The sequence below is a fragment of the Microtus oregoni genome, unplaced genomic scaffold, assembly GCF_018167655.1.
Source record: "Microtus oregoni isolate MIOR12 unplaced genomic scaffold, Mior012 000006F_ref0000085, whole genome shotgun sequence".
NCBI lineage: Eukaryota > Metazoa > Chordata > Mammalia > Rodentia > Cricetidae > Microtus > Microtus oregoni.
Window position 1 is genome coordinate 30,045,731 of NW_024543065.1, and position 26,431 is coordinate 30,072,161.

The following is a 26,431-nucleotide window of genomic DNA, read 5'->3' on the forward strand; positions in this document are numbered from 1 at the left end:
GGTTGGGAATGAAAAGCTGTAACAAAAAGTAAGATGTGTTTATACCATTGGTTAGCATGGGTTAGAAAGAGAAACCTTGGTACCTCTCTACTGTCCTCAGTAGGCAGATGCTGCTAAGACTCTGTATTGGGGGAAAATATTGATTTACATTTGTTTATGTATGCACATTAGCTTCTGATTGAAACAAACTACCACAAACACAATGGTGTAAAGTAACACACATTTATTATTTTATGATCTTGAAAGTCGGTAGTTTAAAATGGTCTGGCAGATCTGGGTTCCTCCTGGAGGCAGGATTGCTTGCTTGCCATCGGTAGGGTTTAGTGGCCACAGGCTTCTGAGACCTGCCTTATTCTTTTTAAGAATCCTACGATTCTACTTCATTGACCCGAGGTGATCTGCTTTGGGCACCCTTACCCTAATCATGTCTGCAAAGCCTTTTGCCACTTTTTGTCACAGGCCTAGGGAATTCGGGTGTGAATGTTTCAGGTAGTCAGTATTCTGACTGATCTGATGCACGGCCCTCTTGGAATGTTGGTTGTTCTTGAGGAAGGAAACCAGATGACTGGAAGAAAGACGTTTTATTTCATTATGATTATTATGATTATTAAAAATACTTCCTAGCCTTGAGTTCCTAGGCTCAAGTGATCCTCTTACTTTAGCTGTATGAGTGGATGGGATAACAGGCATGAGCCACCTACCTAGTTCCTACTGATTGATTGATTGATTAGGACAAGGTCTTGATAGGTAGCCCTGACTGACCTAGAACTCTCTATGTAAACTAGGTAGTATCAAATTCAGAGATTAAAGGCCTGCACCATACCTGGCCCTTTTAACCATTTTGCATATCCTTATTTGCACAATGTATTCTTCACACAATATTTTGTTTGCTTTTGGTTTTTGAGAAAGGGTCTCTCAATGTAGTCTTGGCTTTCCTGGAATTCACTATGTAGCTCTGGCTGGCATCGAACTCACAGAGATTCAGCCTCCTGCACCAGCATGCCTGGCTTCTTCATGACATTTTAAAAACCCTTTTGTCGTGTACTTAATGTTCACAGGTCTCTTCGGAATTGTAGTTGACCATTCAGGTTTGGTTGAGCATCAGTGTTGTCTTCCCAGAGTTTGCTATTTCTTTATTTCCACTGCTTGAGTTCAGTCTGTACCATCTGCTGAGGACTCCTAGTGCTCTGTTTCCCAGGTCTGCTGTGAATAGTTAACCTCCTCGTCAGCATTGTCCACTAGCTCTTTCTCTGGTGGTGGAATTGTCCATCCTCTCGGTCAGCAGGTAGCCACTAAACCATTTGTGACTGCTGAGTATTAGAAATGTGGCCAGTGTAGCCAGGAGACTGACTTTTCCATTTTGGTTACTCTCTTGATTAAATTTGAACTAGTCACATGTACTTAGAGGCCACTGTATTAGCCATACAGCTGCGAAAGGGAGTGCACTGAGCTGGGAGGTAGATGACTTCCAGCCCCTCTTGGAGGCCAGGCTTCAAGCTTCATACTCAGCTGGATCCTGCTCCATAGGGAGAATACGGTAGTTTGAGAACAGGTCATGAGAACCACTAGAGGAGAGTTAGCAAGCCTGGTATTTCAGCATCTCATCGCAGCCTTAATGCTTCTGAATTCCTTTTAATTTTTTCCCCTTTTTGTTTTCTTTTGAAAGAAGGTTCTAGGCCTCGCTTTGTAGCCCAGGCTAGTCTCAGAGGCTTAGTGCTTTCATGTCTAGCCCCTGGCTCTGGGGTCACATGTGTGACCATCATGCCTGACTTTTCTGATTTTTTCTAAGCGAGTCTTGAGGTTTTTTTCCATGAGAACGATACCGAGTTCCTCCACTCCCATGGTTGGAAAGGAGTGCTTCCTGGAATCTCTTCTGATGGGTACATTTAATATCTCAGAGCACACCTTCATCCACCATCCCTCATCTGTCCCACACCCATCTTCCAGTTTTAATGTTACTTTGTGGACTCAGGAAGTACCCAAAAAAGACCCAACTAGAACAAACCTCACCTCTTCCTTTTGCTGTCTTCTCAGCTCTGGGGGTTTTGAGTTACCTTCCTCCCTTATATTGACAGGCCTAACAGAAACTGGGGTATAACTCCCAGAGAGGGCTCTGGGACTGTGGTCCTAGTGCCCATTGGCAGAGATGTGGATTTGGACTTAAACCAGGAACTCTTGAATCTTCCATGGTGTCTGCATCTGTTGGTTCATCCTCATGTACCTCACCTTCTGATTTCTGCAGCTTCTGTGCCTGGGAGCTGTGCTGTAGAGGATGAGGATGAGGAGCTTAGGGAAATGGGGACAGACTGACTCCCAGACCACCTTCGTCCCATTGGGCAGTATAGTCAGGTATCCCAGGTCCTCACTTTGGCTGTTCTCCTGCAAGCTCCGGCTTTGTGTGAACCACACAACTGCTTAGTTTCAGCGTCCTGTTCTGTTCAGCAGCTTAGCTCAGATGCTCATCCCCTCTAGCTCTTAGCTGCCCCTCAGAGGCGTGCCCAGTGGCTGTAAACAGCAGTGCTGTTGAAAGGTGGTCATACTTGGGAAGGGTGATGTTCTTGTCCCTGTGTTAAAGAAGGGGTGCCAGGCAACAAGTGCTATATCCCAGTCCTGTTTAAGGCAGGGGAGGTGCACTCTGGAGACCCCACACTTGCCTCCCACACCGAATAAGGGCTGCTGCTGTGGGTGGTTACTGATTGACCACCTGGGATCCCCGGGTGTCTGTGCAGCGAGAAGTGTGGCCTTGCGCCTGCCTGATTTATAACAGGGCTCCGCATGCCAAGTGGACTACAGCAATGTCATCACATAAACGTCCCCACTTCACTGTGAGTAACCTTTTCCCCCCTCTGGAGTTTAACTCTGATCCCTTTCTCTTTCACAAGCACGCATTCTAGGTCCAGCGTGAGGCTGTGCGTAGACACTGTCTCATGATCCAGTTAATCTCCCTGTACTCACATATCCTGACTGTAATTTGAAGGCCACCCTCCCCCCTTTTCTTCTCATTGTCACTTACAGGAATTGCTGAATGACTCATTATGCCACAGTCAGCCCTCTCGGGCTCTTTGTCACAAAGGGCCTGCCCAGCCAGATTAAAGTGTGCAGCCGCTGCAGTGGTCCAGTCAGCAAGTTGGCTCTGTGGCTCCGGCAGAGAGCTCTGAAGGGAGCCTGGCATGACGGCTCAGGCTGTGTGTTCTGGGTGGAGTCTGCTTTGTGTACTGTGCTAGGCTGGTGCTTTGCAGGGAGAGGTGTAGTGAACCTGGTAGGCTGAGAGCATATATGGTGGCAGCCTCGGTACGTGAGAGTCAGCAGAAAGGCCCAGGACTCCTGCGGAAGTGTGCATGCCTCTCTGGAACTTACGCAGAGCAATCCAGAGTCTGAGACCACTGTACCGAGAGTCAGTGGAGGATGTGTTTGAAGTGTGGGCGTGGGTCATTCATTTACCAGTTAAATGGCATCTAGTACACAGCATCCTGGAGCTCTAAGGAGAGTGCTGGAACAGCCCAAGTGCCTTCTTTCTATTAGCAGAGAAGGCAGCTCAGGTCAGCTCTGAATGTGTTCCTGCGGTGTTGTGGAAGGATCTGAGGGCCTACTCAGTGTGCTGGGGACTATCAGTTAGTGACACCCTCCATAGGCAGTATACCACAGCATCTGTCATCGCTGGGGCTCGGTGCAGGGCTTAGAGAGCAGATCCTCAGCTGACCCAGGGAAGGCAGGCCAGGATTCAGGCCGTGATGACTCACTGCCATGTCCAGCTCCTTTCCCTTCCTTCCTGGGTGGAGATGAAAAGCAGCAGATGATAATGGCCAGCTCTGGGCAGTGCTGAGAGCGGTGGCTCTGACTCCGTGCAGTTACCCAAAGTTTCATAAGGTGGGAGTGACCTCTACTCTCAAGTTATGTAACTTGGGTAGTCCATCGTGGGAGCACTTCCTCTCTTACTGTGAGTCTGAGCTTGTAGTGATCTGTGGATGCAGAAGAATCATCAGCTCATGGGAGGAGGAGTGTGTGGTGCCTGAGAGCTCTGAAAGCCACATCAGAGGACATGACATCAGATACATCCGAACATCATAAAATATGTCTACCTCTTGTCAAAGGAAAAGGGTCGTCTAGGCTGTGCGTCAGTGTGTGCCTTGTGTGGCAGCTGACCCTTGTCAGTGGAGCAGTGAGAAGCAGTCTAGTGTGGTGTCCAGTGGACACACACTCTTTCTGCTAGACATTTGGAAGGAAGCGTTCAGGTGGACTTCTGCCTGGACCTGCTTTCAGGAGACTTCTCCCAGTGCTGAGGAACTGTAAAGGTAGCCAGCATTACCCAGATGCCACTGAGCTGACTGAGCTGGTGGTTCCTCATCCTGTAACTTGTAAGCATTGTGGGCTGCTGAGTGGAGCTCCCCACACCCAGAGAGCTCACATAGGACGCTTGCTTCCTATCTCATGGCTTTTCATTTTAGAGCCTTAAGTAAGCACCCATTACATGTTGGTATTATAGATATATAAAGATACACAGATGCTTTCTGCTCTGTGTATGTAAATATGTATGCACGTGTTTAAGACTAGGAAACACTACGTGTGTGTGCACACCTATGAGGGGAGCACAGAGATGTGTGCAGCAAGGGCCGTGCTACTTCCTGCACAGCTAGAAACACACAGACTTGTGCTCACTGTAGTGATTGCAGGCTCTGAGGGGGCTCAGTGGCTCCTAGAGCAGCTCAAAAAAACACACTGCAGGTGGGGATAGAAAGGGCTGTGAGGCCAGGGGTGCACAATTGCAGATGTGAGGCTAACACAGATAACAGCATACAGCGTTAGAAAATGACAGGGAGGCCCAGTGGGATGGCTCAGTGGAATAGCACTTACGAAGTGAATCCAAAGCCCACTTTGATAGCCAGAACCCAGAAGGGACAGAAGGAGAGAACTGACTCCCAAAAATTTTCCTCTAATTTCTACATGCACCAGATAACACACATGTGTCTATACCCACACCACTCACACAAACCACACACACACACACACACAAATAAAATAGAATTTTCAAAAAATGAAAATGCCAAGCAGCATGAGGCTAGGATGTAGTGTGTCTTGGGAAGTCAGGTTTGGGAGCTCTTGCAGGGCTCTGAGTAGGAATGACAGCGTTACTGGGGAGTAAGATGGAGTAAAGGTGAAACAGTAAAAGTGGAGAGGAGGGAGGAGGAGGAGAGGCAGCTGGAGCCCTGCCCTCAGCACAAGGCAGAGAGCCCCCGAGACAGGCATTGAAGGATATCTACAGACACTGTCACCACAGAAAGTGTAGGTCTCTTTATCAACCTGTTGTCTCTTGTGTTTTGTAGATTCGGCCAGTTATTGAACAAACCTTCCCCTTTTCTGAAGTCCCAGAAGCCTTCCTGAAGGTGGAAAGAGGCCACGCCCGGGGAAAGACTGTGGTTAACGTTATTTAAATAAACATGTGCTTGCCAGGGCTGCTGTCTCCTCACTGAGTGCCTGTGATCCAGACATCTAGCCCCCGATAGATATTTTCCAAGTTAGATTTTAAGTTTCATGATATGTTTCTAACCCTAATATGGGCCGGTGAGACAGCTCAGCAGGTACAGGTGCTGGCAGTGCAATTGGAGCTCCCTGAGCTCACTCCCTGGGACCCACATGAAGGGGGGAGGAGAGGAAAGAACTAGCTCCACACAATTGCTTTCTGACCCCCTCCCCACTCCACGCATGTACCTCTGCAATGATAATGAAAATAAATGTTTGTTTTTCTGTTGTGTGTATATGTGTGGGCACATGTGCAATGCTAGGCTACCGTTCAGTTCTCTCCTTCTACCGTGTAGCTTCTGTGTACAGAACTCCAGTCCTTAGGCTTGGTGGCAGGTACCTTTACTTGAGTGCACCGGTGAGCGCTCCTAAAGGTAGCTAAGAAGTGCCTGCAGTTAACCCACGACTCTCAGCTGTGTTAGAGGACCGCTAAATTGATGCCAGGATTTTATCACATGGCTAGCCAGGAATAAGTTTATTCAAGAGGTAAAATCAAACAGGCTTTTGATAGGATATGTTACCCCACCATACTCTAGCAACATACACAAAAGGCCTATAGTCAGAGATGTACATCTAAGAAGACAGACATGCTAAATGCTACTTTTTGTGCACGTATTGCTTAAGCTGCAGAGAAACTATTCAGATGAGCACACTTGCCTGCTGTTGGCTCCAAACAGGCTCAAGCAGGTGAAGCAGAAGTGGACTGTTCAGCCCCTGACAAGAGCACCAATATTGTGATAAGAACAAAATGAGGAAGACGTGTCAAAGAAAATGTCTGGCAGTTTTGCTCAAAAGGACAATGTGCTGTTTGAGCAGCAGAGTCTGGGCCAGTCCATCAGGACAGTTGTTCCTGAACTGCCTGCAGAGGTCTGGGTCTCTGCACTAGCACTGCACAGAGCCCTCGGGATCTCTCCCTCACTCGCTATAGAAGTAACCCTTGCCTGCCGCTACCACATCTGCTTCCAGAAGGGAGGTCCTGTTGTCTTCAGATCCGTAGCAGTCCTGCTGGTGGCCCTGGGACCACCAGGCTGAAAGCTCAAGGTTTAGCCAAAATTATAGAATATGGCTCCCACATTCTAGGTAGGTGACAAAGTGAGGGTTAATAAATTAGGCCATAATACTGTCCCCATAGCAGCTGTAGGGAAGGCAATAAACTGTGTGACATTCGAGGACAGCCCACAAGAGAACTAAAATAACCCCGGTTCTGCTCATGAGCTGACATCAGCATGAACATTTGCAAATTTATTCATTTTGAACATTAACTGAAAATAGTGTTTTGTTTATACTCGCCAAACTCCTTGGAACATGTCTGAGTATATAGGAGTTTCCCACTCTGCCATCCAGCAGTAAATGTTAAGGCAGTGGATCAGAAGTCTGGCAAAGCAGCCTCCCATGCTAAGTCTTCTGACAAGTAATCTGAGGGAATCCGGGTGTCAACACTCAGAGGTCTTGTCTCCCCTTGTCTCTGGAAATAAGTTAAAACGTGGTCTTGATCTTTAGAACATCTACACCCAAAACCTGTTTAAGGAGTTACTGAGAAAACCCAAGGCAAGAAACAAGAACAGCAAACTATTGGCTTCAAATTCAAACGACTTTAAAAAGATAATTTCCCTGTCGTAGCCTTTGGTCCACTTTCCACTTGGCTCCTCCATCAGTGCATCAGCTCTGTAATTTTATTTTTCTTCAATACGGTGGCCAGAAGATCTGGAAACACTTGCATTCTCGGTTCAGGGTCACAGGACCATGGCTTCCCACACTTGTGTTAACTTCTCTGTGTTCACTGTGTTGAGGATGATGTGGTTTTGATCGTACTGCGCACCTCCTGGATGAGATAAAAAAGTAAGAACTGTGCCAGGGAGAAGGGAGGAAGTATGCCAACGCATGGAAGAAAGAGAGAACCCGGAACAAAAGTGCTGTAGAGAAGTTCCGGTACCCAGGGGACGAGGTCAGCTTGCTGGGGTGTGGGTAAAGTCCATCTGGGGGACCAGCATCTTCACACAGCCCATCTTGCCTCTGGCTCCCCCTTTTCTATCCAGCTCTAATAGGCCACTCTACTGTTATCACATCTGAAATGGGAGCATCAGGGAAAAGCAACAATGCTGTACAGATGTACTTGGGGAGATCATGGATGTGAGATCGTTGTGAACAGGCAGGCACACGTGATGCCAGTGCAGAGAAAGGCTGTGGGAGAGGCAGACAGAGGCAATGAGTTCTGCTCGCATAATGAAAATAGCTGCCACTAGGTTACAGGTTTGAATGACACCCGGATGCATGCACAGTACACAGAAGACTCGCACTGCTCGGAACTTGGGTGTGTGAAATAACGTGGAGTACCGCTGTAAGAACCCTGTACTCTCATCAGGATGTTTGAGGTGCCTTTCCAAGGGTACTTGGTGAAAACAGGAGGTTCTTTAGTGTTAGAAGCAGCAGTACCCTCTTTCAGCAGAAATATCATTAAAACAGAAAGGGCTGTCTGATCTGCTTTATCTGCTTCAGCAGAAGCCTCTCCACCAAGGACCTCTTTGAAATGAATATGGGTGCTGGGTACAGCTGGTCCCAAAATCATGTTTCATCCTCAAAGCAAAGAAACAAGATTGTCTTCTCCTTTGAAACATTTAGAACATGAAAAGGGTCCGAAAGAGTAGCTGGGGAAGGAGCTTATCTCTTCATTCTTTAGGGAACGGGCTTCCTGTCACTCAGCACCCATAGTGCTCAGCAGCTAGGAGTCATGCAGAGCACAGGGAATGGGAAGATTTCCAAGTCTCCCATTCAGCTCCCAGCAAATCCTGCACTCTCCATCAAGATAGCTGTGGTTGAAGAGATGGCTCAGCAGTTAAGAGCACTTCTTATTCTTGCAGAGGACCTGGGTTCGATTCCCAGCACCATTGGGGTGGCTCAAAAATCATCCACAACTCCTGTTCCGGGGAGTCCAGTGCCCTCTTCTGACCTCGGAGGACACCGGGCACTCAAAAGGTGCATAGGCATACATATGAGTAAGACAATCATACATATTAATAACTAAAAAAGGGATTTAAAAAACCCCAACTGATCCAAGAGTTCAGAGAGTATTAAAGACAATGTCTGTTTTCATTTTCAGGATTCTGTTGCCTTAACATCCTTTCCGTGTTTACCCGGTGCCATTAGAACCACGAAACCTACAAAGTTCTTGTGAAATAATGTGACTAATTCTTTTGACTTTGAGAAGAATTTAAAACATGCTAGGCTTTTTTTTTTCTTTTAGAAAACATTTCTATTTGAATGATGCAGAAGGCAGGTGAATAGTTAAATGGCTGTAAAAGCAAAACCCTTCTCTTTGCCACGTGTTTAGAGACAGCTAGGAAGACGACGCTTCCCTGAAGGCCAGGTCTCTGGTGTGCAAGTGATGTAAGCCAGGTCACCCCTACCGGTGGCAGTCCTGACACCTATGTCACCTGTGTATTCTGAGGTAACACCCACATTTGCCTGTCTGTCTGAGAAGGGTACTATTGCCACAGGTATATTTGAGTTCTTGGTGCACAAAACTGAGCAGTAATTTGAAAGAAATTTTACATCCTAACTAAAATAAATCACTGGTATTCCCTTAAATGGCAGCTTATAGTAGAACGATGCAGTCGGGAGGCTTGTAACCCCACACGGGGCTGAGGCAGAAAGATTACAGACTTAAGGCCTGCAAAGGACAAAGAAAAGATAGAACCTGGGGTTATCCTTTTTCTTCTGGTTCACTTTTAGTTTCTTTGCTTTCCATAGTTTGATTTGCCTGTTCAGTGTGCAATCCTACCAGGCTTTTGATGTCTTTAGACTGAGCGTGAGTCAGCTTCCACTGTTGTCACAGGACACCCGGTCTGGAATCATACCAAAACAACTCGCTCCCCAAACACAAGGCAAGAAGAAAGACTCATCTAGTAAGTCCTGTAGTTTTAGTAGGTAACAAATGAAAACCACAGGCGCCTACTAAGTACAGAAGCGTGGAGAGCTGTGTCTGTACTTCTCTTGCCCACGTGTTGGCCGTGCAGCCTGCTCTCCTGTCCAGAAGGTGGCACCATGCTCCCACATTCTGAGAAACCAAGTTCATGGGAGCAGGAAAACAACTATTGCATTACTGCAGTAAGTACTGAGAACCCACAGACCTATGGGCCAGTACCCGCACTCCAGAAGGTGGGACTGACATCTGTGAACGTTAGAGTAAAACTCTAGAGAGGAGTCCCCTGGAGAATAGAGCCAGCCATTTTCCTCACTGTGATATCCAGTGTCTAACACAGAGCCTAAGACTAAAATAAATGCCCTAAGGACTACAGTGACCTCAGCCCTGGACCTAGGACATTAATCCCATCGGAGAAACACCAGTGCTCAGCTGCATTGGGGGAACTGAACATTGTGATTCCCCTCCTCTCCCTTTAACATTTACCCAAATACCCCATCTTTCCAATGGGGAGGTACGATTAGGAATTGAAGCAAGCATTCTGTTACCGAGCTAGAATCCCAGCCTCGCTGGTGGTTTTGAAACTTATCTTGTGCAGGCAGCAGGAAAGGCCCTATCAGAGTAAATAAAGGCCACTCTGGGTCAGGTTCTCAAATGGTTCAAACTTGGAGTCATCCAGGAGATGGATGTGTACATCTTGTCTGTGTACAGATGCAGTGTAGGAGGCATGGTCTCAAGAGCTGGTCATTTCTCATACCCAAGGGTTCCACTGAGTTTTATGTGCAATTCCTACGCAATCAGTAGTCACACTGCTTAAGTTTTGATGCTTTCTGCTTCTGCCTTCCTTCAGTCTGTTCGCTTGCCTCTCTGAGCGCCACTGGGCTCCTTGGGTTCTTTGTGTCTGTTCTGACTGGTGAGTGGGCCGCCACCCCTACCTACCTGAACCACCAGGGCTGCAAAGCACCTGCTTTCTGTGCAGTTACCAACGCCCCTGGTGTTATCACTGTGTCTTTGCCCTGACTTACTCATTTTCAATGGCAGCTTTGGCCTAGACCTCTCACTAAAGTAAAAACTCAGCCAAATTCTGGCAGCGATTTTGAAGCATGGGTAGTATAGTGTGGCCACACAATTGCCAGTTCACTGCTACAACCTTTCCTGATAGGGAAAAGAGTGCATTAATCACTGAAGGCACTTGGCTGTGGCAGAGTAAACACCTGGAATTCTAGAGCTTAGGAGGCTGAGGTGGGTGGGCTGCCAGAGATAAGGGCAGCCTGGGCTAGAGAGTGACTTCCTGTCTCAAAGCTAGAAATACAGTAACTATAATGAACAAATAAATTCTAAAGCATCCCAGTGTGCGATTAAGTTCGCCTTAATAGACTTGAAAATGGCAACAGTGCCCACTCGCTGAGGGGCCGTATGTCGTTTAGGTTGGTTTCGCCTACTGTTTTAAGTCGCTGTCAGTGGTGCTGTGATTCCCAAACCATCACTGTCACCAACACCCAGGAACTTGCTAGAAAAGCACACTTGAGGGCCCCACCTTCACACCTCCTGAATCAGTAACTCTATAGATGGAGCCAGTAGACTGTGTTTCTACACACTCCTAGCCTACGGAAGAAAAAGCTGGACCACGGGCCCAGCTTTTTCTTCCCAAGCACCATGAGTTCACTTGAGACTAGCTTCACTGAAATTTCATTAACTTATATTGAAATCCTCCAGGCTGTATGGGATGGTTATTTTGGTTGTCAACATGGCTACATCTGGAATTAACACCCCAAAATGGCTGGGCACACCTGCGGGATTTTTGCTTAATTAAGTCACTTGAAGTGGGAAGAGCCACTTTGAATCCATATCTTTGAGATTAGAAGACCCACAGTAGTGGGCTAGGCCTTCTGCTGGAAGCCTGTATAACAGCAGCTCTCTTCTAAGACCATTGGAAAACAGATATTTACATCACAATTAGTAACAGCAGCAAAATTACAGTTATGAGGTAGGGACAAAATAATTTTAAGGTTGGAGCTCACCACACATGAGGAGCTGTATTAAAGAGTCGCAGCATCAGCATAGAGAACCACTGCTCTATAAGGACATGGAAGAAGGAAGCCACGTTCTTTGCCTGCTTGCTCTTGCCCTAGCTAGCAGGTTCATCCCTTCACTGGCATCGGAGCCTACTTCTTCAGGATCCCAGCATACACTGACAACCAGCTGAGACCTCCAGCCTTGTGGACTGAACAACTACAGATTCCTGGACCTTCCTTTGGATTGGCTTACCAGTCTGTAAGTCATTCTAACAAATACCCTTTCTCTCTCTATAGAAAAGTTCGTTCTATAAGTTCTGTTACTCTAGAGAACCCTAATACACTGCAATTCCTTCTAGAACTTGGGTCTTTTTCAATGAAAAGCTACCTATATGTAGATGAGAACCATCAGCTACACTGACCGGATAAAGCCTCAGCCTAGCACCGCAGTGAAAACAGGGCTGGGGCTATAGCTCAGTAAGCACAGGCTCAGCGTATGTCAGGCCCTTGGTTCAATTCCCACAACAACAACAAAACATTCCCTGGAGCCAGCAGCACAGCCAGCATGGTACAACAGGCTTTTCCTTAACCAGAGAACGGAGCGTTACCACAGGGAAACGCGCAGTGCGTACCTTTCACGTCCAAGACTAGATTTGGCTTCATCTTGCTGTAGATCCTGCCATCGGACTTCATGCACCAGAACTGACTGTCGACATTCTGATCAAGGGCCAGCCCCAGCTTAGACCCAGATGTGACGAGGCTGCCGACGATCGTCAGGCAGCAGTCTTCCGCTATCTGCTCGGGAAACAACAGTCTGTCTCAGGACACGCTCCAGTCTCACAAAGGGATGTCTAACGCTGTCACAGTCCCTGGCTGGCTTTACTCCACATGAGCCACTGCCGCTTTGAGCTAGAGTTGCTGAAGCCAGACAAGAGGCCCTCTATTTCAGATGACACGGTGGTGGTGAGTTCTCAATTCTCATGCACTCTAAGACTGCCTCTTGTAAGACTCTCTGTGACCATTAAGAGAAGTCTCACAGGGACCAAGTGGTTAACACTAAAGAGAACCTCAGTACAGTAAGCTGCCCACCGTGACGGTTCTTTGTCGGCACTGAGCATGCTATGAGGCCGCATCTGCCGCTCACAGCGGCCTGAGTTTCTGGCTCATGCCTGCTCCTCTCTGGTCCTGCACTAGAACAGCCACACCATGCCCCCCGCCCCACCCCTTAAAACCTGACGTTACACTCACTGGCTCCTTGTCTTTCATTCATGAGGAAGACCTAAAATTTTCTAAATTAGCCTGCTATGCAGGTAGAAAAAGCAGGAAAATGCAAACTCTGAAGACAGTGCTTTAATGCAAGGATTTTAAAAGTCCCTCATGAAGTAAAAAGCAGCATGGCTCACTGCTAACACACGTGCTAGCCTGTTCAAACTGGGCTGTTCCGGGTATGGGACATGGGTCAGTGGGAGAGTACTTGGCTTGCACGTGTGAAGCCTTGGGTACGGCGCACACACACACACACACACACACATACACACATACTGTTAAAAGCACTGCGATCATCTGTGATACTTCACTTTTTCTCCTTGACATCCTGAGATGAGGTATCATATAAAGTCACTGAAATGTTAGTGGCTGGGCCCCCACTGTCGCTCACTGAAATGATCCCAAGGCAGAAGTTGCCTTTGTTTCAGCTCCAATCCTCCAGTTAGCCCTGCTTCTTGATGCTGCTTTCTTCTGTGTGTCTAAGAAGTGTCTTCTCTCTTGCAAAACCGTGATTCTCCCTCAGGCATAACAGACATAATAAATGGGCATGTCCCTGCTGACTCACACGGGCAGCAAGGTTTTGAAGTATCGGGAGCAAACAGACAAGCCCATAAAGTTAAGGACTAAAGGAGATGCCCGCAACAGTGCACGAGCTTGTCTCATGGGATCCGGCCATTGCTTTTACACGTCTGCTGTGGCCAGAGTGAGAGCAAGCGGCCATTTTCCATTTCCAGCATGTGACCATTAGGAAGTGGACAGTGCTGTACCGCACACGTCTCCCTCGCCCAACTCTGTGGGTTCTCCAAACAGAACCAGCCCCAGAGTGGTTTCTGATGTTGTGTGGGCACTCTAGCTTAAGGCTATGAGCAAACAAATGCCGCAGCTCCCTTGCTGAATTAGTGCTAGATTCCCTTCCAATTTTAAGTTCCTAACCCTGCTTCTGATTCTGTCACAGCTGGGAAGCATTTTCATGAGGGAAAACCTTCTGATTTATTTCTGGAAACTCTCTGGGAATTGTCTGTGCAGCCCTGAATGCTCATCCTGCATTTCATCTTCTTGTGCAACCCTGAATGCTCACCCTCCATTTGGTGCATGTTTCTTATGCAACCCTGAATGCTCATCTTGCATTTGATGCATCTTCTTGTGCAACCCTGAATGCTCACCCTGCATTTGATGCATCCTTCCTGGTAGACCCAGATCTGATCATCGGCACCAACATCTTCCATGACCTGGATCCTAAGAAGCTTCAGATCCTCTAAGTTCCCATTGGTTGACATAAACAGCCCCGTTGCTTTGTTTCGAAGTCTGAAGTAAATTCGTTTCTAGAAGACAAAACCCAATGACAGTCACATAGAGCTGTGCTGTCTGAAGAACTGAGACAGAGTGATGTTTAGAAGAGTCCAAAGTGAAGCACATGGGCCAAGGAGGGAGACCACACCCATGGGTCACGTGCTAAGCATCTTAGTACTGTTCTCAACGCTAAGAGACTGAGGACATTTCCGAATGACCAGGCCGTGGAGTGTGCCTGTGGACAACCAGAGCCAACACATGCGTGTGTGTTACTAGGCTTGGTGGCATTTCTGAAATATCCATGCCTCATGGTGCCACAAATCTGATGTCCAAATACCGAAGGAAGAGGAGCCAATGCCAAGCTTCCAACCAAAACTAAAAGGCTGAGCTATATTTATAAAAGTATTTTTCAAGAGGAGTCTACTCAAAGCATGGAGGGGAAATTCACATACCTGAACAAAGGGCCGGAGAGAACCTATTTGGCGACAGCCACTGAACTCATACCAATTTGGCACTTCTGCAGGAGACAGTAGAAACTGTCGGCCTCTGTAGTTGCCATATTCATAAGTAACCCATCTGAAAAGACAATAAACCATAGCAGTGACCACTTCCATTTGATGGTGGGCCCTGACAGTTACATCTGCTTTCAGAACACCACAAATTTATTTCCTTTTTCTCCTTTCTTTTTCTTCCTTTCTTTTTCTTTCCTTCTTCCTTCCTTCCTTTTCTTTCTCTTTCTTTCTTCCTTCCTTCTCCCTTCCTTCCTTTCTTTCTTTGCTTCCTTCTTCTCTCTGTCCATCTCTCCCTCCCTCCCTTCTCTTTTCTGTTTTTGAAACAGGGTTTCTTTGGGTAGCCCTGGCGATCCTGGAACTCAACAGAGATCCAACTGCTTCAGCCTCCCAAGTTCTGGGATTAAAGGCGTACTCCATCATGCCCAGCTAAAAACACTTATCCATTCTGGGCTGAACTTTAAACACACATCGAAGGGAAAATAAGCCTGTGCTCTAGAACATTCAAAGCCATTTCTTGATAACTAGTGAATTTTTTTGAGAAACAGAAATATGAGAATCCATTCTGAGAGAGAAATGGTAAGTTTTTTTCCCTCTGATAAAGCAATGAAATCATGATGCTTTCTCAGTGGGACTCTGCAGTCCTTCCTGAAAGTTGTTCATAAACAGCCTCAGGTTATGGATCCTTATTGAAATAATTAACATTTACAAAGTTATCATGTGTACATTGGTGAGTGTAATTAGATAAAAATAAATTCTTCACAAAAGAGGGCCTGTGAAATAAAATAGAATGAAGCCATGATGGAACCTGTTACTTTGATGTAATTTAAGATAAATTTTTAAACAATTACAAAACTTTTTTTTTCTTTTTGGAGACAGGGTTTCTCTGTGTAACAGCCCTAGCTGTCCTGGAACTCACTCTGTAGACCAAGCAGGCCTCAAACTCACAGAGATCCGTCTCCCGCGTGTTGGGGTTAAAGGCGTGCACCACCACAGCCCTGCTTACAAAACACTTTTTTAAAATAAGAGTACCCTTCCCCAAACCCCAAAAATGCGAAGCTAAGTTCCTTCTACCACGTGCTGGATTACACACTTGAGAGGTTACAGACTGAGCGCCCCAGGAGCCTCCTCCTACCCTGCTGACCATTGGAGAAGGATGTTCACTACTTTAAACCCCCAAACTCGAAAATGTTAACATTTCATCTGTCTTACAAAACAGTCATTAAATCTTACTGTAAAAGCATTAAATTACAGCCCTAATAATCCCTTAATTATTTTAGTGGATACGGTACAACCCATCTGATTGCATCCGCTGCTGTCCCTTCAGGGTCTGTGCATCTCGGCAAGCCTTACCTGTCGCTTCACTAAAAGGAAAATGTTTCACAGAAAAGGTATTGCAGTAACATATATTTATTTATGCCTGATTCAGTTTCAGAATTACTCAGAGATTAAAACCAAAACTTTTCCAAGTTTAAAATATTGATGGGCACTGGGCATGGTGATGTATGCTTTTAAAACCAGCATGTGGGAGACAGAAGCAGGTGGATCTCTTGTGAGTTTGCGGCTAGTCTGATCTACATAGCAAGTTTCAGGCCAGTCAAGACCTCACAAAGAGATCACGACAAAAGTAAAAAAAAAAAAAAAAAAAAAATCGGATGGTATTGGAGCTTTTTAGTGTGTGTGTGTGTGCGCGCATGTGTGTGCATTTGTGTGCGATGGGCTGGGGACATGCAACAGCATGTATGTGGAGGTCTGAAGACCACTTTGTACAGTCGGTTCTCCACTCTAGGGACTAAACCCAGGCCATCAGGCCCACATAGGGAGTGCCTTTCGTCCACTGAGATATCTTGTCACTCCTCTGCAGCTGACGTAGTAATTTAGACAACGTCAAGGGAAAGCTCTAAAATCAATGGGTGTGAAACGGTAAGAAAAGCTCGCGCTCTTTTACTTGCTATAAAAACAATGCTCCATAAATTTGCTGAGTGCTGTGTTGTAAAGCTTCCCTTGCACATTTTGAGTATAGAACCTAACCTTAGGGAAAAAATCTGGATACATGAATGAATGATGCTTTACACAGGCTTTGCCCACCAGGAAAAGGATGGCATGAAGTGTGCAGTGTTAACCCACATGGGAAGTCAAGGACCGCCTGTCAGTTCATTTAAGATACTGTAATGTGTACTAGAAGTTTCCCAGTGTCCCTTCTTGGCACATATACTCACATCACCCACTTAATGATGATATCCTTTTCCGTTTCCATTATGAGGAAATGGAGATGTATACAGAATGAGATGTTCGTGGGAACATATGTATCTGTTTATGTATTTCTTAATGTGCTTCATAGGAAGAGCGCATTTGTAAAAGCAAGAAAAGAGAAGTCTCCTGTTTCAGCAGCTCAACAAGTGGGTAAGTCACTCACATGCCACCGATGACTTGAACAGAGCGGATCTGAGTGTTGAATCCCATGGATCGGAGGTTGACTGTTTCAGCATTCAGTTCAATCTTCTTTCCTTTGAAGTTTTCTCTTTCAAAAAGAATAATTGTTGGTTCAGAAAATTCCTGTTTGGGGGGAAATTTGTTCATCTGTTAGTAGTGCCAAGCTTTTGCAGAGAGTCTGAAGCTGATGAGATACCGTCTACTCTCAAGGGCAAGGCACAGAACCCTGCCAGGCTGTACCTACTCATAAACGCAGCCAATCTAGATGCTTCTAGGCTGCAAAGTTAGAGAGGAAGGATGGGAGGATAGAAAGCTTTTCTGTTGCATCTAAAGGCAGGTTGAAATAGACCACAGTAAAGCAGGGGCATGGGATAGCCCATACCTAGAGAAATGGCTATATGCATGGAACACCAACCCTTTGATGAAAGTTACTCTCAACCTGGAGTTTTCTGGGTAGAAAGCCATAGACATTAATGGTGATGGCCAGAAGGCCATGGGAGAGGCCGGGTGATATGGTAACAAGGATTCTGTAAACTCATATCCCCAAACCTTGTAGGATTTACAATCAGGAGGGGAACAGAGAACAGGTGGAAGGCACAGGCATTTTAGAGAGAACAGCAGCACCCAAATGATTTTTCAGAAAAGGAAAACTTTAAATCTGTCCCTGGGTTCTAATGCTAATATCCCCAATGTCACGAACAACAGGTCAAAAAAAGCACAGGGATCACAGTTATTTCCTAACCTGCTTCAAGTTGTGTGGCAAGGGTGAAGATACATTACTCCTTCATTTACGTGGAAATGCCCTAACGTGCAGGGCAGAGTGTCTGCCATCAGTTAAGAGCAGTTAACATGGAGGTGGGGTCCATGGTCTAGGAATTCGGGTATAGAAGACACACAGGAGGGAGCCAGACAAAAATACAGGATTACTACTTTGCATGTTTACTATATTTGCAGAGATGGCATGCTAAAACTATCCTAAAAACTCAAATTTATTGTCAGAAACAATTTAAACAATCTTAAGTGTTACGTTACAGTTGAAATGCACAGGGCAAAGAACATGGCTAAGTCATATAGTACTTGCCTAGCATGCATGAGGGTCCATGTTCAGTTTCCAAAAACCGAATACATACATATATAACCCACTAACTCAGACACACAAAATGTGTATTTCATTCTGGGTAAATCTCAGTAATGTAAACTTAAAAGGATATCTATCTTTGAGTGGCAAAGAGATCTAAATACACGTGCCAAGACACATACATTGGTACTGGGAGACCTCAAACATATACTTAAATGTAGCTTTTAGAAGTCTAAGCATAGTAACTATTTTTTAAAGCCTTATTTCACGACCTGGGTTGTTGTTTTATGTGTGTACGTGCTTTGCTTTTGTTTGTTTGCTCATTTGTTTTGGAACAGGGTCCAATGTAGTTCTGGCTGGCCCCAAATTCATTCTGTGGCCAAGTATGACCCTGAACTTCTGATTCTTCTACCTCCCAAGTGCTGAGAACCCAGGTGTGCCTCACTGTGTTTAGCGTACATGGTGCTGAGAATCGAACCCAGGGCTTCAGGCATCCAGGCAAGCACTCTATCAGCTGAGGCACATCCCGGCCTTTATCCCCTACCGTAACCTGATGAGTTCCAAATTACTCTGTGTTTCATAGAGATGTTGCTACTGTTTTCCTGTTTCAACAGCATCTTATTAAATAGGCAAGCAGGCAGAGGTGCTATGAAGTCAACACGTACATTCTTCCTACATTTAAGACTAAGTTCATCAACTAGGAATGCTTAAAGCATTTTATGAGACTAGCCACCAAGCCTGAATAAAAATTTCCAAAGCGATAGACACGCGAAGATGTGAGTATAAGGATATCACCTTCTGACTTTGTTGTGTTGAATATACTGCTTTGATTAGCTCAGGAGATAGATGCTGTCCAGGGGGCACTGTCACCTTTAGAACACAGGTGATAACCTGAGCTGATCTGGAAAGAGGGCTCAGTGATTAAGAACATTTGCTGCTCTTGCAGAGGACCTGGGTTCAATTCCCAGAACCCACATGGCAGCTCACAACCATCTGTAACTCCAGTTCTCGAGGGTCCAGTGTCTTCTTCAGACCTTTGCAGGCTCTGGTACATGGCACACAGATACACATGCAGGCGAAAAACCCATACATATAACACACAACACTTAAAAAGAGCAGTGACAATAAACTAAGCCACTGGGGATTTCTGCAAATTAGTAACAAAAGAATAGAAATCCACAGAGAGAGACGGCCAACAGAAACCCCAAATGACAAGTGTAGGAGACCAAGCCATTAATGGTGAGATGATGTAAACCCGTCCCACCAAGCTGATAGTCGTGGACAGTGGGAGGGGGGAACTATTGATCTGCCAGGGCACTGGCTGGACAGCTTTGACGGATAGAGTAACACCTGAGCTGCACTTGCAATTCAGCACTCCCACCCTGGATAGCCCAGGGACCCTGTCCTACACAGCAGACTCCCATCTTGGATAGCCAGGGGACCCTGTCCCATACAGCCGCACTCCCACCCTGGATAGCCCGAGGTCCCTGTCCTGCACATGTTCATAGGGATTCAGAAGTAGTGGTGGCAGAATATGAGACAGTTACAGTCAGTAAACTAGATGTGTAAGCAACAAAGCTGACAGCTCTTCAAAAATGGTCCCAGGAATGTCTGAGTTATATCTGTAAGAGTGAGAACTATAGTAATAATGATGATGATATAAAATTAAAAGCTATACATGCACACTTTTAAGAAACAAACACTTTACAAGAATACTCAAGCTGGGTCTATAAGGTACAAAGTGTGACTGAAAAGGGAGAGGAATAGAAATAGGAGTTAGGGAAAAGAAAGAAAGAAAGTGGGGGAAGAGATGGGAGAGGGGACTAAAACTACCAGATGGCTGTCGTGGGTGTGAATAAATGGAGGTCCTGAGAAAGAATTCAGAGAAAGAGCAAATAGGAAATCTGGTTTTAACAGACATAAAAAGCACAAACGCTGGAGGTAAAGAGACGGTTCAACAGTTAAGAGCACTTGCTGCTCTTCCAGAGGACCCAAGTTCAGTTCCCATGATCCATTTTTGGTGGCTCCCACTCCTGTAACTTTAGCTCTAAGCCTTCCAGCCTCTGGGGGCACTGCACACACACACACACACACACACACACACACACACACACACACACACACACAAATAAAATGACACAGGTTTTGTTTAAAAGAATGAAATCTACAGGTTAGAAAGCTCCAGCCTGGTACAGCTTCCATCTGCATCAGTTCTGGCTGCTGGCTTCCTGGCTTTAACCACAGTGATATGAACAGTGCTCTTCTATGCCACTGTGGTCACACTCACCACATCTATGAAGCGAAGAGACTTCAAGGTCGCCCCAGGCTGGCATCCCATTGCTGAGAGACAAGGGTAATGGCCTTCTTCCAGCACATACTGATTGCCGGAAAAATTTTCTCCATCGTAAGCAACCCAGCTAGAATAGGAACAAATGCATGGTATGAAATTTGTGTAATCCCATTTAAGAAATCTGATTTTTATGCTGAGCCCTGTGGTGTACCCCTTTAATCCCAGCACTCAGGAGTCAGAGACAGATAGGATCTCTGTAAATTTGAGTCCAGCCTGGTGTACATAGTGAGTTCCAGGATGGTCAAAGCTACATAGTGAGTCCCTGTCTTGCAATAAATAAATGAATGAATGAGAGAAAGGAAATAAATCTGATTGTTAAACATGCCTTCTATAAAATAAGCATAATGCTTCTAGCTAAATAATTTTCTTTTTAAAAAAATCTGGATATATTTGCTGAATTTCATCTTGTGGCAATTTAATGTGCTGAAGTTGGTTAATTTTCTGGATGAGAATGAGGTGGCTTTATTATTTTTGTTTGTTTGTTTTATGTTTTTGCTTTCCCACCTCCCAACTTTCCTCTGCGCTCCCAGCCAGTGTCGCTACGAGCACAGGAATTCCCTTCCCCGTCTAGAGACCCTCCTTCAGTTTTACTTTTTTTCTCTCCTGGGGCTTGAATTCAGGTCCCACACATGCTGGGGAGCTGCTGTTCCACTGATCTGTACCCCAGCTTGGATCTCACCGAGTTTCCTGTCTTTCTTGAACTCACTCTGTTAGCCAGCAAGGCAGGCCCCTGAACTTGTGATCCTCCTGCCTCAGTCTCCCAAGCAGCTGGGATTAAAGTCCTGAAGCAGGTCCAGCTCTAGCTTACTGAAAACTTCCTTCCATATATGCTTTTCTTGCTCCGAGTGCCTGCGCCCTGGGCCAGGAGCCCACACACCACAGTGTTTTGCCATGCTCCCCTAAAGATGTTGACGCTTTTATATTTGAATCTAACAGTGATGACTGACTGCATTGAGTACTGGCCTCTTGCTCAGGACCTAGCAGAAGCAAAGCAGTCCCTACTCTCTTGACGTTAGTCCAGGAAGCAGACGTGGATGATGAACAATAAAGAATGCACATGTCTGGCAGTAGGAAACAAAGCAGGGTAGAAGAGGTTGGCGTGGGGTGGGTGTATGGGCCAAGCAACTAGGTGCCTCCCCCTCAGCTGGTCTGTATCTGACACCAAGTCAGAGCTCTCTCACTGTGGCACCGGATCACACACACTGTGATGTTAAAGGCTCTGTCGCTACTGTTATTAGGCTCAATTCCCCCGGCCTCTTTATAGATGGCTCCAAGGGCTTCCTCAGTTTCTCTGTTCATACGAAGCCTTTATAAGATGGCTTTCAGCACAGACAGCACTTTGAGTTCACTGCGTCCACTCAATCTGCACCCTCCCCCAAGCCCCATCTGTGTTTCTTATGAACCCATCAAGCTCTGTTCTTGCCCACAGGGCATCAGGTCCTCTCCTCCCCTAGTCCTTGCTGGCTTCACTTCTGCTACATAAACCCTCTCAGGCAGGGTGTTACCCTTCACCAGCCTGCCCAGAATGCCGACCCTACTCTTATCTTCCTATGAAAGGAATCTGCCCTGGGAGTACCTCAAAGCTTGCCCAGATCCTGCCCCCCTGCCCAGTTGCTGGAGCAGGTACAAAACATAGAACTGCTGAGTCCTCCTGCACCCTGAGGTCATCTTCTGTTTCCCCAGCCCAGGTTGGCAGGCAACATCCTCTGACCTCTGAACCCAGAAGCTGCAAATTTCCCAGTGTGGTAGTTTTATGGCGCCAACTACCGACAAGAGTCAGGGAAGACTTGCAACCACGTGACTTCTCTACCCCAATGATGTGCCTCCACCCTTTGCTGTTGGCTTACCTGCCTCCCAGAACTCTACAAGACTTAGTCAGAAATGAATCATCAATTTGATCTGTTGTCTCTTCAAAACTTTGACTTTGGCCTTGGAACTGTGGTTCTGAAAACAAGTGAATCTTTAAAAAAGGAAAGAGAAACATAAAATTATTTTTCTAACATGTTTAGGTTTGTTTTTGTTTGAGACTTATTTATTTTATGTGTATGGGTATTTTGCCTGAATATATGTGTCTGTGTACATGTGTGTCTGGTTCCTATAAAGGCCAGTGAGGTCCCCTGGGTCTGGAGTTAGACAGTTGGGAGCTGCCATGGGGGTGCAGGACATCGAATCTCTGGAAGATCAGCCAGTGCTCTTAACCTCTGAGTCATCTCTCCATCCCCTCAGCTCAGTGTTCTAAATGACGACTCAGATCTGACCTGCTAATTCTTTTTATAGTACACTGGAATAAATTTTATAAATCCTTTAATTTTCAACTTGATCACCAATGATCAATTAGAGACAGGTTGACCATACCATTTGTGAATATTTAATTTAGAGGCATCAAAGGCTGGTGGAACAACAGAGGCAACTTTCTAGAGAGCATCCTGTTGTTATTAGCTTTGTTGAAGGCATGTTAATGCTTTATTATGGCCAAAAGCTCTAACGTTAAGAAAAGACTAGATTTGGAAGCGTGTATCTTGTTTCCCTCCTTCTCCAAGGATGCTACTTGCTGACTGTTTAGAATCTCTCTGCCAATAAGAGAGGCTCTAGTGGTGTTGGTGCTCCTGTAACTACAGCTGCCTGATCATCTGCACTAAACAACGTGACAGTGAAACCGACCTGACAGTCAGCAATGCGTAGGCTTGGGGGAGCCCATAGCAAATGTTGACTAATGCAGACACAGCAAATGTGAATTCATTTTATAACATGCCAAGAGAACCATGTGCTATTACCTGGAATATTTACTTATGTGCATCCATGAAACTGACTCTCTGTAATAAAATTAAATCCAGCATCTTATAATAAAAGTATTACATGAGAAATATTTAGACATGGGTCAGTGCCATTGATTATGCATTACTGTTAATGTTTTCAGACTTAAGAATGGGTAAAATTAACAGAATGTCCCATATAGCTGGCATTTACACTCATTTTTTTTAAAATAGAAAATGGATGACCTAATTGTAGATTTTTTTTTTTTTAAGTTACCTGATTTCTTTTCCTTGGACCATTGAAAGAATCCTAAAGAGGGAATAAAAAAGATTACTAAAGGAGCTATATTCAAAACTTTTTTCTACTTTAGTAATTACTGTCAAAAATTATCCCAGAATAAATACCTTCTGTGGCAATCATTACACCAACTCAAACACATATGAGGGGAAGCCATACTGAATTAATATTCCCATAAGAATGAATTCCTTACCAAGCATATGGGTTGAACAGAAGAGATCTTACAATTTTTGCCTCCCCAGTCCTCAAAACTGGTGTACAAGCCTTTATCCAGGACATACTGCTCTCCTGTAAAGTCAGGGTTTTCATAGGCTACCCATCTACAGAAACAAAAATCATGGTTAGAGTTTTTATTTTACACATAAAACTGCCTTATTTTACACATAAAACTGAAAAGGGTTTTGCTGATCAAACGCATACTGTTTCTGGTTCTCCATTAATACTTAGGTGCGGATCCACTTTGCCTATATGACAAAGCCAAGCTGTATAGAAGAATGCCTAGGCAGACATCTTGCTGTTCCTAAATACCAAATTCCTATGCTAAGAAAGCACCAATGAGGATAATCTTGTGTTTTTTCTAGTTTCGTGACAAAGAAATACACTGGATTTTAAAGAAGAGTCTGATTTTTTTTTAAAATTAAAAAGCTCTTTTTCAACATTGAAAGACTTCTGCAGAGAGATCTTAACAGGAAGCTGTCTCACATATAACAAACCACAGTGGATAACGAACAGCTGAAAGAAGGAAAGCACTGAAATGTTTTCAAACAGTATTTCCAACTTAGCACATCTATAGCAAAACGGAAACCGTTGCCAGGGGTGCTAAGGACAAATCTCTTGTAATGTTTAGGTGTTAACTTTGCAGTGATCTGAGAAAGGTGAATTCAGTCAACTAACTGAGGCCACTTCCTGCGCAAAGGGGGTGTCTTTGGAGGGGAAAGGTTTTCTAATTCTATTGCATTCAAGGGATACTCAGTGTGGTCCTCAGTTAATTCAGTTGCTTGCAGATCTGTGTTGTCACATTTACTGAAGGGGGTGCTGGCATGCCCACTTCACGACAGAAATCACCCCTCTTACTCATTCGGCGAACACTGACTGCCCATCAGCCACACACGAGAAACTAGAATGACATGAAGACTATAAAGAAGGAAGAAGATAAAATTCTTGTCCTTGAAGTTGGCAGACAGAGGAACATCACAAGTAAATATGTGTTGTGACACATTCGGGATGGGAGGTGACCTATCCAAAGTGATGCAATCAGTTAATGGCCAGAACGTGAGTAAGCCTGAGGCTGACAAGGCTCTTTGCACTTTGAAACCTGCCCGCCATGTTCTAGTAAAACCTATATGTCTATACCACAACTGAAATGGATTCAGAGTTCACTGTGCGAGTATGTCTGCAGTTATCCCCTTGAGATGAACACACCCCAGGAGGAAAGAAGACTACAGAACCCAAGTGGTTAGAAGGAGCTCAATAGCTAAAATTTGATAGCTCATCTCTGGCCATGTGAATGCAGGAACTGTCTCTCTCAGAAAATACCTCCACCCTGGCCAAGTTTCAAAGTTACATCAGCAGGTTTTCAAACTTCTGCATCCTCACTGTGAGGTCAGGAGTGTGGAGAGCGGGTTCTCTCCATGGTCCTCACTGTAACTTTCAGGAATGCTGAAGAGGGCATTTCCATTGACGAGGGAGGCAACTGGCTGAGGACCCTGTGCTGAGCACGAGAGGCCATTGGTTTACCTGCAGCGACACCTCTGCATGCATATTTCAGGTAAGTCTGTGGTCTGGGTGCAATGGCAACTAGAAGAGGAAGGCCAGCTCCAGCCATGGCTGCCTCTTCATAAGATAAACCACAAAAACCAGAACTTGAATGTGAGTCATACCACAGAAGGCTGTGGCAGGACTCTGGACTGTGGTAGATCTGAACACCAAAGGAAATCACCAATGAAGAGAGAATGTAGCCAGGACCAGAGCCCAAGCCCCACAGCCCTGTCAGGTCCTTGTCACTTGGTGAACAAACAAGTGTGTGTGCTCCACTTCCCCATGGAATGAAATAAACAACAGCTAGAAAAACACAGGACACTGGGCGAGCCTGTCTGACTCACTCAAGTGGAAGCAAGGAAGTGCATTAAGCCATGGCCTGACTTGGAAAGCATTCTTCCAACGCCTGGTTAAATCTCCTTGAATTGGGGGTAAAGAGGGAAGAAACCCAAACACCCAGAGCCAAGTCTCTGTAGGACATACTTAGTCTACTTATATGTGGGACTCCTACAAAAAGTCTCCAGTGGCCTTCTCAGATGGGTTCTGTACCTCTGAGTCATTACTGCTGTATAGAAGGTGGGCAGGCAGCAGGGGACAAAGACAAGCCTGCTGGAATGGTAGCTTAGAATTAGGCAGAGGACAATTACCCTTCTGTGGAAGAGTGAGGGAAAAAAATTAAAACAAGAACACTTGGTTTTATTTATGTATTTAGGTTCTCACTGTATCCCTGGCTAGGCTAGAATTTGCTATGTAGACCATGCTAGCTTTGATCCCTCTGCCACTGCCTCCTTGAGCGCTGAAATTAAAGGCCTGGGCCACAACACTGCTCTTATTTTTATCTATACCCTAGAAGTACTTTGTTTTACTCTTAGTGTTGAAAAGTTAGCCCAGCTTTCCCTGCTTGGTCAGGAGCACAACACAGAATAGTAAGCAGACATGTATGGAAATTCTTCTGCACTCTCTAAGAGCTCTAGGGAGACACAGACAAGAATTTCAAAAGCTTTGTTCTGTCTGGGCATGGTGGCATCCATCTGTAACACCCCATCCATCTCCCATCCCCAGTTTCCACAGCCACCCCACCCATTGCACTGGGGAGGACTTTGAACACCCCATCATCTCCCATCCCCAGTTTCCACACCCACCCCACCCACTGCACTGGGGAGGACTTTGAAGCAAGAAGATTGGTTCAAGGCTAGCCTGGGTCATATAGCAGGACTATGTCTCAAATAATAAAAGCAAAACAAA

The 26,431-nt window shown here is 45.5% G+C and overlaps 2 protein-coding genes across 4 annotated transcripts in view; one reads left to right on the top strand and one right to left on the bottom strand.

Moving 5' to 3' along the window:
* Rtn4ip1 (reticulon 4 interacting protein 1) overlaps window positions 1-5,747 on the top strand; it is a 41,913-nt gene extending 36,166 nt beyond the window's left edge. For all 3 annotated transcript variants that reach the window (XM_041653730.1, XM_041653729.1, XM_041653731.1), the window contains exon 9: window positions 5,322-5,747. In XM_041653730.1, the coding sequence (XP_041509664.1) occupies window positions 5,322-5,429 (108 nt within the window). In that variant the 3' untranslated portion in view covers window positions 5,430-5,747. The remainder of the gene's footprint in view (window positions 1-5,321) is intronic.
* A 215-nt stretch (window positions 5,748-5,962) lies between these two features.
* The window catches only part of Crybg1 (crystallin beta-gamma domain containing 1), a 57,225-nt gene continuing 36,756 nt past the window's right edge, over window positions 5,963-26,431 (bottom strand). Inside the window, exons 12-20 of the mRNA XM_041653737.1 lie at window positions 23,622-23,748; window positions 23,408-23,440; window positions 22,225-22,337; window positions 20,315-20,444; window positions 16,933-17,072; window positions 14,460-14,583; window positions 13,881-14,039; window positions 12,084-12,246; window positions 5,963-7,339 (exon numbers count right to left, since the gene is read on the bottom strand). Of these exons, the coding sequence (XP_041509671.1) occupies window positions 7,251-7,339; window positions 12,084-12,246; window positions 13,881-14,039; window positions 14,460-14,583; window positions 16,933-17,072; window positions 20,315-20,444; window positions 22,225-22,337; window positions 23,408-23,440; window positions 23,622-23,748 (1,078 nt within the window). The 3' untranslated portion in view covers window positions 5,963-7,250. The remainder of the gene's footprint in view (window positions 7,340-12,083; window positions 12,247-13,880; window positions 14,040-14,459; window positions 14,584-16,932; window positions 17,073-20,314; window positions 20,445-22,224; window positions 22,338-23,407; window positions 23,441-23,621; window positions 23,749-26,431) is intronic.